We start from the raw sequence: 14,687 nt of genomic DNA, 5'->3' as shown, positions 1-14,687 counted from the left end.
TCTGTATTGAAAACAACTGTTAAAATTGGTCTACGTAATTAAACATATTCTAAAATTTTGTAAAAATGTAATACATTTCAATTTTCAGCCCAAACTTAGGCCACACACAATGCAATAATGTTCACATTTTTGAACTGTCAATATTTTTATTTTATCATCTATTGTTTAAAAACAATACAGTTGATAAGATACCCTCAGTTGCGGAGAAAGTATTAATAATAAAGATTAATAATAAAGTCTAATATCCGTGGAACAGAATAAGCTATCTGACAAATTTTAAGATTTGGCAGTGACATTGACAGTATGTAAATATTAAGTATTTATCCTTCAAAATACACTGCTCAATTTTCTACAAAATACGCTTCAAGAGTCGTATCAGTTTTTTTTGGAACCAGGTGTACAATTCTATCATGAAGTTATTTATGGCATGGGTATTTCTGTCAGTGTATGTAACATATATGTAGGCTGCCAATAGGTTTTTTCAGCCCTTTTTATTTGTTTAGAACTTCTGTTCATAATGCCGTATATTAATATTATACATGGATTATACGAACTATCACAAGCTAAGATGGGATAATGAAATGCAAAATGATGAAATGAAAAAAAGCCCTGAAATTAGTCTTCCCATTATCACAGAAAAAACCCAGTACCTATCTTCTGCTCTATCACAGGTAAGACATCAACAAATATGTAGCCAAACACATAAAAAGAAAGGAATAACACCAGCTTTCAGAACAAACAACTTAAATAAATATTTTAAATAAATCTTGTGGGAAGATTCAAAACAAAAGTTTTGTGTTTATTGTTATGACATGAATTTCCACCAAGTAAAGTTGGATTTATAGTTTGACGTAGCGTAGACGTAGACGTAACGTAGACGCACTGGAAAAGTTCAACACCGAGTTTTGTGTACTTTTGTTTATAAATGAACGCAAGCGCCTGACGGAACGTAAGAGAAACGTAACGTAACGGAAGGGTTCACCAACTTTCATCTTTTACAGTGCGTTTCTTATGTCTGGCCAATCAAAATCACGAATTTTGTTCTGTCACCCAAAGCCCAAAGTGGGACACGCCCTCATCAATTTTGTAAGGTTAAGGTGTTTATTAACTTCGAATTTTGTTAATTATTTGTTACAATTAAGTTATTAATTTAATAAAAATATGTCATGGTGTAGTTTCAATATTTCAGATAAATATGAGTTGTTTATTAGTCTAATTCTGGGTTATCCACACATATACGATAGGTAAATCCAATAAAATTTTAAAGACTAGGAAATGAAACAAAATAGTTGGAAATACCACGGCAGTAAGGAGCATACCTTCGTGTATTTCCTAATCCATGTAACACCAAAACGGATACCTATATATTATAATAAATAATAGTATAAATAAATAAACACAAAGTTTGTTTACAGTTCGTATAATTTAAAGCATATGCTATGTTGTTGAATTAAGTCATTCTTTCTACTCATGCGCAAAAATTCCGCTACGTCGAATTATAAATTGGCATATTATTTTCTTACGTTTCCAGTCCGTTTCTTCCGTCTCCGTTGCGTCTACGTCTACGCTACGTCAAACTATAAATCCAACTTAACCATCGAATCCATCAATTGTTTTAATTACACTTTAAGCACACTACACTCTAAAATAAATATGTAGTAAAGTGTCCAATCTGATAAAATAATTACCGTCTTTTCCGTTGGCATCGGTCCATTTTAATTCATATTTACTTATCCAATATATTATTTGAAAATATTATCATTTAACCTAACCTATTTTTTATAGTTTAGACTTGCTTCATCTGTTTCTATCACATATCTATAAAAGAAAATAATTTAATTGAAATCTACACTAACATTTGTTTAAAAGCACATTTAGATATTATGAATACTATGAAAGATGAAATCTAGTAGTTGAAGAAAGAATAAAGAATAATCTTTTTTCCTAGCGGTGATAGGTCCATTCCAGATGATTTAAATTTTGGCACGAAATTCAATATGACATTGCTTGCACATGCGCAAATAAAGGAACGAATTGGACAAATTAACGTCTCCTAAAAAACGGTGGCAGTGTGAAGATTATTGTTCAATGCTTGATAAACTTCATGTAGTACAGAAAACATATCAGTGGTGCATTTATTATTTAAAAAGCCGAACTGATTTTGTCATAAGATGTTATCAATGAGAAAGGACATAAGTCAGGTTTTTATGAGTCTCTCAATAATTCTGGAGAGTACCGGTAGTAAAGGCAATAGGTCTATAGTTGCAAGCATTAGATTTTTCACCACCCTTATGAAGAGGAATAATAATGACTATCTTTAGGCACTCTGGGAATTTACCTTTTTCTAAGGAATCATTAATTATATTAGTGAGACGAGGAATTCCAACACATTTTCTGTGAGATTTGAGAAGATTTTTATGGATAGTCCATCAGTACTATAGGACGCTTTGCTTTTGATACTATTGATCGTTCGGATCAGTTCAGATTTATCGACTGGTCTTATAAATAATGAATTCGAGACCATTCCTGAATTAGGGAGATCGGAAATGGGATCGTTTTGCGGCAAAATAGTAGAAGTTATATTTTTACTCACATCAACGAAGTATTCGTTTAGATTTTCAGGGTTTGGGAGGGCAAATGTTTGCGTGAGTTTTATTTTGAAGATCGTTTATTATGGACCAAGTTTCTTTTGCAACACTTTTAGAGCTTCCCAGACGATTTTGATAGTAGGCTTTTTTAGCTGATTTGATGAGTTTTAGATAGGTTACCCTGTACTTGGTGATATATTGAGTGACGTTGATATACGTTTGATACGTATTGATACGGATATTGATACGGATTGATATACGTTGGTAGCAAATTTCTTGATATACAGTAGCTGAACGCATATTCTTGGCTGATATGCGGATACCTTTGGTAGCCCAGGGTTTGACATGTTTTGGCTTAATTGAAATTAAAGGAAATGCCTTAATGAAGATACAGAGAAGCTTTTCTAAAAAATCGTTGAAATTATAGTCCACGTCCGCAGAAGGAAAATGCCACTAAGGAGTTAAGCATAAATTTTGAAATTTCTGAAAATTCCAAGAGTATAGAAGCATGGGATAATTATGACGACATTACTAAAGTACAAGCCACAGTTAGAATGCAGTGTTGGTCTTACGACGAGCAGCGATGCCGCTCATATCGGTACAGTGGTAGGTGCGTGGTAGTTTGGCGATAGACTGAGAAATCACCGGTCCTGATTCACCGCTCGGAGCGAACCGGCAACGTGGTCGGCCTTTCTCCCGTAAGACATACATTGCTCTATGCTACCTGCACTGTATACTAACTGTGTCTTTTAGTATAGTAGAAGGCAAAAATTGGCAATTACAACTAAAATCACACTTACATTAAAAGCAAACAGTAGCGATCAACAGGTAGCAACAAACGCGTTCCAAGATTGCGGCTCTAATTTTGAATATTTTGTCGAGATATTTATTGGCACACATACTCGTAATACAGTACGTAAATCGTTCAGCTGGACATAGGGAATATACATTGAGAGAATTGTGGCAACTGCGCTAACCTGTGTTAGTTCAAGCTTCTGTTCGAGTACGAGTTTTTGGTGCAATAGAGCTGTTAAAACGAATAGAATGAGTGAGTTTTGAAGCAAGGGTGTCCATAAATAAATCAAAAACAAAGTTTATGATTAATGAGTTAATAATTTTACTTTAATTTTTAAAATATTTTTTATTTAAAAACTAAGTACATCATTTCAAAACTAAACAGTTTTTCCATTCCCTTAGGCGAAAAATATGTAGCTACTACATTGTCATATTTTGACGTTTATTTGTGTCAGTCGAAATGAGTTATCAATTTTGAGGTTAATGCCCCTTAATGCTAACAACCATATTGTCATCGAAAGGGTACACGACAATTAGACCGAAAGCAGTAGACCGAAAAGCACTTTACCGAAACCTCATTAGACCGAACAGCATTTAGACCGAAATGGTAAATAAATTTAAAAAGTTTGCAGTAAATTATGCTAAGATTTTGTATATCTGTCTTTTTGTTTATTGTATTTTTTTGTATTATTTTATATATATACTGTGTAAATTGTTACTCTGTACAGTCTGATACGAAATAAATTTCATCCGTTAAATAAATTAGTTAAGGTAAAAATAAATTAAGGGTAGAGTGACGTTAACACCATTTTAACTGTTTATAATAACCATCCAAATAACATTTAGTTGTAGTTACATTAGTCTTATCTATTTTACTGCGACAAGTAAAAAGAACTGCTTTTCGGTCTTCTGCTGTTCGGTCTAGTGAGGTTTCGGTAAAGTGCTTTTCGGTCTAATGAGTTCGGTCTACTGCTTTCGGTCTAATGATTTCGGTCTCTTTACAGTAAACCCATCGAAAGAGCTCAGTTGCCACAATTATCTCAATATAATAAAATGTATGTATTTATGTATCTAAATATATTGAGACCGTGCAAGTTCGGCAAAGCGACCCCTATTTCTACGCTCTGTACTATTATTCGCACTTTTAATTATATTAGCCAATTATATTAGTCCTGGTTACTGGATAATTGTCAAGGCCATAGTCCAAAAAAATAATAAGAAGAAAAAATAAGATTCAGGTTATGTTATGAAAACATCAACAATTGTATGTAGTAAATAAAATTAGTTATTAAAATGCAGTACTGCAAGCAAAATACAATTAATTAAATTTACCTTTATATAATAATTGCATATCATATCAATATTATGGAGCAATATATAATTTTTCTATTTCATTGACAGAAGGTATGAAATATAGGTCAATTTGATAATTTCAATTGACAATATGAATTATTCAAGATAGTTGCAATATTTCTCCGCGACTCGCGCAGGGTCGTTTCTCGTTTCCCTTTCCAAGTACTTGCACACCGCGAATACAATGTATGGTCCCTATGTCCAGCTGAACGATTTAAGTACTGTATAATAAAGAATGGCGGTACAGAGCCCAATTTCAGAAATATGTTAGTATGTGGAAATTACTCTATAACTAAATAATATATTGAAAAAAGGATCTTGTACCGCCATTAAGAAAGACAAAAAAATACACTTTCTTCAAATAAACTTTTTTATCCCGTGCCTAGATTTTGTGTTACATTGGAACTACTAAAAATCAATTTTTTTATAACAAGAAATTGAACGTCCCTGACTTGGCAACATTTCGCGCCTATGTGTATAAAAATGATTGTTTTTGATAGTATAAACGTCACTGTCAGTGTCGAATTACCGACGCACTGTTACCTCAATTTTGAAAGTTCGTAAAACTTTCGCAATCTTGGACCGCGTTTGTTGCTACCTATTGATCGCTACTGTGTGCTCTTAAGTGGAAAAAAGAGAAACTTATTTCTACTTACCTCTTTTACCAACATATAAGGTATGTCACTACTCTCACTATCATTATTTCCCAGTGAAGTTAAAAGTACTTTTACTTTTTCATCCACAGTTCCCCTTGTACAAAATACGAATAATTCAGCAAACTTTTCCAGTTCAACTGTAGTCTGTCTCAGATCTCCTAAACCGAATAAATAATTGTTTAGATATTGCAGCAGTCTTGGATCTACTTGTGAACCCCATATTTTCTAAAATATAAATAAAGTTGTAATGAAATACTTCTTACTACTAGGGAAAGGTAGCCTAAAATCTAAAACGGCAAAACAGCCGAGATGGCATAATAGCAATAGCTTCACCATTCGTAGTTGACCACATATGTATACAGGTACATTCCTAATGGAAGCTTGTCGCGATTTGCCCGTCACCAGTGTGTCAGGACTATCGAGGCAGACACTACGTTGCTTATGGTAACAATAGATCACAAAAAAGAATATTTTTGATTGTAGAAAACATACTGGGTTGGGATAAAGTATGGAACCAAGCAAATATCTTTGAAACGAAAAGAACAATATTTATGAAACTTTGCATGCAAGTACAGTGACGCAAAAGGCATCTGTTGTCATATTTCTTGTTACTATTCCACTTCCGGTTTCACCGGAAATACCCCTAACTTATTTAATTTAAATGGGACACCCTATATATTTTTGTGGATTTTAAAAGAACTTGTTATTTTTAATTCATACATACCAAATTTGGTAGAGAAAATTTGTTAAAAAGTGTCTGTAGATAATTTTTTGTATTAATACAACGTAATAGCAGATACGAAACTAAACGAGTGTTTATGTACGACACCAGTGGTTTTAGAAATAGATGGCGTTAGCAGCTTTCTAGGTACGAGATTGAATTTACCTGAGACAACGATGAGACGTATTCAGGTAGCTTTGGTTATCGGAATTTGGGGTCGGCCGACTGGATTATAATAGAACGTATTTATTTCTTTTCATTCATTTATATTTGAGTTATCATTCAACGATAATAGTGGCATGATCATGACAATCAGACAATCTTTAAAATAATTATTGAAGTTAGCACCTATTACTTTCTAAACTCGTTTTTAAATTAACAAGAATTGTAGTTGTAATTTGTCTTTTAATTTGAATTCTTGAAAGAAATCATTGAATATTCCAAATAAAAAAATTATTTAACGAGAAAAATACTCACTGGGTGATTTTATATATTGTACATTTATCTTATTTGCCTCATAATCTCGATAAAAAATTAGGTAGGTATTTTCGTTAATTACAGTCTCTTCTGATGATTGTATATTTTGTTTGGAGATATTGCAACGGTATTTACTTAATATAAAATTGACTAAGTAAACCGCTCGGCCACTTTAAACTCTTCGAAAAAATGGTAAGGACTTAAGTTGTTGCGATTTCCTACAATTTCTTCCAAGTTTTTTCATGCGGTCGATATTTTCCGAGTTAGGGGGAAAATCGTGACTAAGTATACTTATTGAATTATTTATTATTAACTTTACTTCTTAAAGGTGCCTTGTATTTCTGCGTAGGCGTCCACCGTGGATTGTATTGTCAGGTGAGATATTAGATAGTCAGGATTACCTACATTATTCTATTAAAAGTAATTTCATTATTATCATACGGCGAATATTACGCAGCCATGACATCTTTTCCTAGACCTCTCCTACCCTCTATCTTTCCTTTGATTACCAGTTGCCGTATATCGTTCTCATAAACATACATGTAAGAAATAAAATAGAAATGAAAGTCAATGAATAACAGAACCCATAGAAGCAAACACAGGAATCAAGCAAGGAGATTCACTAAACCCTCCATACTGTTTAAAATAAAGTTGGATGCAATAATAAAACAAGTGAAGAAAAAAAGAGGGTACAAAATGGGCGATAAAGAGATAAAAAAACTCTGTTGCGCTGATGACACCGTGTTAGTAGCAGAGTGCAAAGTCGACCTACAAAGAATACTGCATGAGTTCAACATTAACATAAAAGAAATGAATATGAAAATATCAGCCTGAAAAAACAAAAATCTTAGTAACATCCACAGAATCAATAAGATGCAAATTGGACAATCAAATTATACAACAAGTAATGACTTTCAAATACCTTGGATTAATAATAAATTAATCTATCAGCCGACAACAATATCGAAGAAGAGGTTAAAGACCAAATAATTAAAGCCAGTAGAACGGCCGGATGCCTAAACGACACAATGTGGAAAAACAAACACCTAAGAGTGGAAACAAAGGCCAGAATATAATATGAGTCAGTTATTAGACCAGTTATGATTTACACGCCCGAGACTAGATAGTCTAGATACATACAAGCAAAACACAAAGACATCTGGAGACCAACGAAATGAAGATCTTAAGAAGGATTGCTGGAAAAGGACTACGGGACAGGGTAATAAGTGAGGAAATCAAATGCATATGTGGGATAGACAATATAAATGCCTGGGTAAAGAATAGAAAAGAAGAGTGGAATCAACGCTTAAGCCGGATGTCTGAATCAAGGATAGTAAGAATAGCCAGAAGAAGTATAGGACGCCCAAGGAAAAGATGGAATGACAATTTAGGGACAGAATGAAAGGCACCGTTGAAGAAAAACGGGCAGTACTGCCTATATAAAAGAAAAAGAAGAAGAACAAATTCTTTAGGTAGATTTTCGGTAGTATAATGTGCTTCTTTGGAGTTTTACTGATGATTACTGTTTTCGTTTTAGTGGGAGAAAATTCTAAGCCAGTAGTGTTCGAACAATTCTTAAGTTTGTAAATGAGTAGTGGATTAAGTGATTTAGCGATGTGATTGATTGCAACAAGGAAAAGTGCAACACTAAGAGTAGACCATTGAGGAATGTCGTTTAATTGGATTTTTGAGTCTAAAAGAACGTTATTTATTCGAATAAGTTTCGTCTATATAGAAAATTATTAATAAATTTTATATTTCCTTGAATTGAACAACTTAATTGAATTCTTATAATATCTAATCCCCAAATGGTACGCGTTATATAATAAAATATAGCCATAAGCCAAACATACATGATCACATCCAAATAACCCATGAATGACTCAATATCCACTAGGTTTTCTAATGTAGATGTGGACTTTCTAAAGTCACTTTGTATAGGGCTAGGTAGCTAGCAATAAGTCTAATACTATCTAGTAGCTATCAAGTGGATAAACTGACTAATTCTAAGCAAGTTTTGTTCTAGAGTTTTTTCACTTAAAAAAATGGCGTTTGTATGAAATCTTTATACTCAGTATAAGCAGAGTTGTAGCTAATTAAAAGTAAGTTCTTATTCGTCAAATTCCAAATCGAATGTTTCAACGTGAACTAACAAAAAAAAATAAAGTACATTTCGGGGAAAACTCATCGCAGCTTTTTTAAAGTGTTTAAAAAGCTTTATTTTTGTTTTTAAAAAAGTTTCTAGCATTAAAAGTAAGCAAGTTACGCTGAAAATAAAGTTGGTCCTTTTTTTGTAAAACCTAGTTTTAAAAAATCGTTAAAATCACCCTCTGAAGGGGAACTTGCGTAAAATTTTTAATTCGAAAGAGATGCTATAAATCACATCAAAACACAATTTAAAATGTATCAAAGAAAAAAGTCGTTTGTGTTTTTCGTTTGGCGCCTCAAGACGAATAAAATCAAATTATCGTTACCGCTTCACAAGTTACTTTACTTAGGACAAGGCGAAAACGGCGGGTACGTTGGGAAAAATATTCCCATGAGATTTTTTGTATAATTACATTCGTAAGACATCCCAGAATAAGGTTCAAGAAGTCGCCCACGTGAAAAGTGGGCCAAATTTTTTTTAATCAAATTGCAAAAATCTATACTTTTGGCCAGGACAATTTTTTTGTAGGTTTTTTGGACCATTCTGGATAAAAAAGGTCTCTAAAATTTTTTCTCTAAAGTTGATCGTTTTCGAGTTATAAGCAATTTAAAATTGAAAAAAATTAAAAAATGATTTTCAAGGGTTACTCGGATTACTCGGTTAAAATTTATTATTATGAAAGTCAGAAAGTGACTAAATCAAAGCTTAATGCCCCCCCTACAAGATCCTGAAGAAATTTTTGTCATTATTTTATTACTAAGCTGTTATTTTTAAGTAATAATATTGAGCGTCATGAACGTGGTTGGCGGCCGTAAATGCTGAGTGCGAGAGAGATGCCACTCCGGCAGTCCAATTGTGCATCTTACTTGCACTCACATTTACGGCCGCCTACCTCGTGCATGGCGCCCATTATTATTACTTAAAAATAACAGCTTAGTAATAAAATAATGACAAAAATTTCTTCAGGATCTTGTAGGGAGGGCATTAAACTTTGATTTAGTCACTTTCTGACTTTTATAATAATAACTTTTAACCGAGTTATTAAGCCTTGAAAATCGCCATTTTTCGTTTTTTTCAATTTTAAATTGCTTATAACTCGAAAACGATCAACTTTAGAGAAAAATAATAAGAGACCTTGTTTATCCAGAATGGTCCAAAAAACCTACAAAAAAAATGTCCGAGCCAAAAATATTGATTTTTGCAATTTGATTAAAAAAAATTGTTAAAAAAAATTGAACCACTTTTCACGTGGGAGACTTCTTGAGCCTTATTCTGGGATGTCTCACGAATGTGATTATGGAAAAAATCTCATGGGAATATTTTTCCCAAAGGACCCGCCGTTTTCGCCTTGTCATGATCTGTAAGTTTTATCGTAAATTTAGTTTTACAGTAATTTTTTTTTGTTTTGAAAGAAAAATGCCTTTTTTTCAAAATAACTTTATAATTATCAGTGATACGAAATATCCAAAAGTGTAAAGGTCATATTCATAGGTCTGATTAATTTCATCTGGGATGCTAATTAAGAGGTGATATTTAAGATCTTGTTTACAAAAAAAGGGATCAACTTTATTTTGTGCGCAACTTTTACTTCTGATACTAGAAACTTAAAAAAATAAAGCTGTTTTTAAACAATTTAAAAAAATTATGATGAGTTTTCCCCGAAAAGTACTTAATTTTTTGGTTATTTCACGTAGAAATATTCAATTTGGAATTTGACGAATAAGAACCTACTTTTTATTAGCTACAACTCTGCTCTTACTGAGTCTACGACTTCATATGTCATATATAAAACATTTTTTTCATTTTTTTATAAGCTGTATTTTTGCTATGAATATTTTTTTGACGAAATACTTCCTCATTTCCTCATGAAATATACTTTTTTTGAAACATGAATATATTCACGCGCAAATAACTCGAAAAGTATTTACTTGTGAGGTCATGACTAGTGAAAAAAACTCTATAGTCAATTTATATTTTCAACGTTTTTGCAGAAAAAAAAAATAATACAGGTATTAATACAGATTAATATGATAGCGACTGTGCGTTAAAATTTTGAATACGGACCACGTAGAATAAGTGCTTGTTCTTGGCTAGCTTCAACAAATTTACGCTAGGCGCGCCACTATACAGGCAGATTTTAAAGGGAACAAAATAATGCACATGGTTTCGTATCTTCCCCCTATATTTATCAATCAACGGTAATAGGAAATAAACGAGTACCATCTATACTGTAGACTAAAATTGTTGTTTACATGGACTGCATGACTTATTTGAATTTAGTATAGTAGGCAAAACTGTTACTGAACTAATTGACAGAAATAAGTTGTATTAAGAATGGTGCATTTAAGTGGAAAAGATCGTATTGAAATATTAATGATAATAGGTTATGTTGAATTTTCATTTTTTGGAAGTGAATTTTCCAAATCCATGGATTGGACGTAGAGGATTCATAGAGTGGCCCGCTCGTCCTCCGGACCTCAACCTGTTAGATTTTTTTCTTTGGGTTATCTAAAATTACGTGTTTACGTTAGTCGACCAACATGCTTGCAGGATTTGAGACAAAGAATAATAATTGATGAATGTGAACTAATACGCGGAGAAATCTTGCAAAAAGTGACTCACGAATTTATCTATAGGCTTGCACGTTGTCAGGAGGTGAACAGCAAACATTTTCAACATTTGAAATTATTTTTTTTTATTTTTAATATCATTGGTCTAACGTAAATAAATTAACATATTTTTTAACTGTAAAGAGATTTATTTCTTGTTTTAATAGTTTTTTCTTCCAAACTTGGTATGTATGAATTAAAAATAACAAGTTCTTTTAAAATCTGCAAAAATATACAGGGTGTCCTGTAAAATATGAAAACCGGAAGTGGAGTAGTAACAAAAAATATGACATCAGATGCCTTCTGTGTCATTGTACTTGCACGCAAAGTTTCATAAATATCGTTCTTTTCGTTTCAAAGATATTTGCTTGGTTCCATACTTTATCCCAACTCTGTATAACTAAGTGATGTATATTGGCTAACAGTTAACTGTCATTACTGTCAATGTTTTTATATAATACTGTTTTGTCAATAAACAATTGAATCGCTATATGCAGAAACAACACATTTCCAAAAACCAAACATCTCTTTCTCAGCAGAAACCGCACATGTTTTGGACTTGTGTGGTTTGCTGATTACCAAATTGCTCAAAATTATTACCTTATTGCAAAAGCTCATTGGCTACTATTTAAGTTAAATAAGGACATGTGGTAATTTGCCCTAGTTTGATATAATTACGTGTGTATACGCTGTGAGCTCGTACATAGAGGGGATATTTATAAATTCGCGAGCGCCAGTAGTGACAAGTCTGTAAACGTTTACTGGAAATTTGACATAAATGTCAAAGTGATTAATTTAAAATTAAAATTAAAAACATTAATTATAAAAAATATTAGTTGGTCAAAGCTGTGGTATATATTTTTACCTTAAATATACTTACGTTTTAAATACTCAATTTACGTTTTTTTAATGTTCCGTAATATGTAATTATAAATTAATCTTAGCGCCATCTACACGATAATTGTGAAAGTATCCGAAGTAAGAAATTAATATTTCATCAATAGAACGTCAAAATGATTAGCTAAATCTTAAAAAAATCTTTTACAATTTAATTACTTTTTAGCGTTGTAAATATTAAGCGATATCAATTTAATAATAAATTTAAAAATTACCGGTATAAGTTGAATTATAATCCACTAGGAGCGACACCAGCGAAGCTCAGAGCGTATACTCATATTCTGCCAAAAAATGTGTGTATGGAAAAATGGACATGTGCTGTTACTGCATTAAATTTCAATTTAATTTGGATAACAGGTATCTTAGTCCAGAGAAATAAGGTTTTCCTTATGACACTCTTATGGACCTCTTTAATAAGAACCGATATGTATTTATTAACAAATAAATTAAAACAAAAAAATTTGAGAGTAATAATATAATTATTTGTGTTTTGAGAATGATTTCTGAAGTCAAATCAAATCAAAATGTCAAATGAACTTTCAATTGTATCAACAATATTATACATAATATTATTATAAATAATAGTAAGTCGCATTAAGATGCCACAAGAAAATAGTATCAGAACAGTATACACAATGGAAAATTCAATACTAACAAAAAAAGTGAAGAAGATCCAAGAATATTAGAAAGGAAAACTATTTAGAAACCATGCCTAATAGAATAGATAAAAACAGAAAATCTAGAATAAGTAGGTGAAGGGAGCCTTCAGAAGAAATCATTCTGATGAAAAGAATCACAAATTGGATTACACTAAGCCAAGGAACACAGTAAGGCCTATGAAAAGTTGGTGACACCAGAGGAAATAAAAATAACAAGCTGGGCGATAAAATGTAGAAACAGTGATGAATGGAAACACATGGCCCACTTTGCAAAAAAATAAAGAATTATGAGAAATAAATAAATTAAAAATTACTAATGGCTGGTTTTACCAACGACAAATAGTAGTTTATTCGATGAATAAAGTTATTCGACCAATAAATCTGACCCATCTAGGTTTCACTAATGTCAAATAAGACTTATTTTATTTATTTATCAAATAATTATTTACTCTTCGAATAAATTGACAAATTGATCTCGATTTAAATATCCATAACAAGAAAATTCGTCAGTTTAACTTTAAATTATCAAAATTGTATTGAAACAGAATACAAATATTATCGACTAATAAATTTTATTCGACAAATAACTATTCATGATTTATTTGTTGTTAGTGAAACCGGCCCTTCCCAACTTAAGAAGGGTATTATTATACAGTATGTCCCTGTAAGTTGTATCCATATGGAAAACTTTTTTATTATTAATTTTACGAAAAAAAGTTATTCTTTATAAAAAGTTCTGCATGGTCCAAAACCCAACATTCAACCATCAGATATCAAATTTTATGAATGTTATACGAGGTATGTCAAAAAGGTTGAATTTCACTCAAGAGTAAAGTAGCTTTATTTTTCACAATATTGAAAATTGCTATTATGAAAAGTTGTTTGGAATTAAAAACTATATTTTAATATGCAATTGCATCCTTCTAATTAGAAAAAATTTTTTTTTTTTGAAAAATTATGGATAACTAACATTATTTTCAGTTATTTCAGTTCTGATAACTCTTTTATTATTAATTTTACGAAAAAAGTTATTCTTAATAAAAAGTTCTGGACGGTCTAAAACCTAAAATACAACCATTATATATCAAATTTTATCAATTTTATACGAGGTATGTCAAAAAAAAATTTAGATCAAAAGTAAAGTACCTTTATAGTTCAGAATATTTCAATTAGTAGGATGTAATTACATACCGAAACATAGTTTTTAATTCTAAATAACTTTTCATAATAACAATTTTCGATATTGTGAAAAATAAACGTATTTTACTCTTAAGCGAAATTCATAATTTTTGACATACCTCGTATGAAATTGATAAAATCTGACATAAGATAACCATCTTATTTTAGGGTTTAGACCATGCAGAACTTTTTATTAAGAATCATTTTTTTCATAAAAATTAATAATAAAACAGTTATCTGAATTGAAATAACTGAAAATAATGTTAGTTATCGATAATTTTTCAAAATAAATTTTTCAATTAGAAGAGTGTAATTGCATACTAGAATATAGTTTTTAATTCCAAACAACTTTTCATAATAGCAATTTTCAATATTGTGAAAAATAAAGCTACTTTACTCTTGAGTGAAATTCAAACTTTTTGACATACCTCGTATAATATTCAAAAAATTTGATATTTTATGGTTAAATTTTAGGTTTTGGGCCACGCAGAGCTTTTTATGAAGAACAACTCTTTTCGTACGATTAATAATAAAAAAGTTTTCCATATGGACATAACTTACAGGGACATACTGTATATGCTGTTTGAAATTTTCATAATTCAAG

The 14,687-nt window shown here is 31.4% G+C and overlaps 1 protein-coding gene across 1 annotated transcript in view; it reads right to left on the bottom strand.

Annotated features, from left to right (window-relative positions):
• Nucleotides 1-14,687, bottom strand: part of LOC126883059 (MTOR-associated protein MEAK7) — an 86,728-nt gene that overhangs the window by 64,341 nt on the left and 7,700 nt on the right. The window contains exon 2 of the mRNA XM_050648268.1: nt 5,393-5,617. Within this exon, the coding sequence (XP_050504225.1) occupies nt 5,393-5,617 (225 nt within the window). The remainder of the gene's footprint in view (nt 1-5,392; nt 5,618-14,687) is intronic.

This window comes from Diabrotica virgifera, chromosome 4 (genome assembly GCF_917563875.1).
Source record: "Diabrotica virgifera virgifera chromosome 4, PGI_DIABVI_V3a".
NCBI classification, from domain to species: Eukaryota; Metazoa; Arthropoda; class Insecta; order Coleoptera; family Chrysomelidae; genus Diabrotica; species Diabrotica virgifera.
The sequence above is the reverse complement of the archived record's forward strand: the minus strand, read 5'-3'. Positions and strand labels throughout refer to the sequence as shown.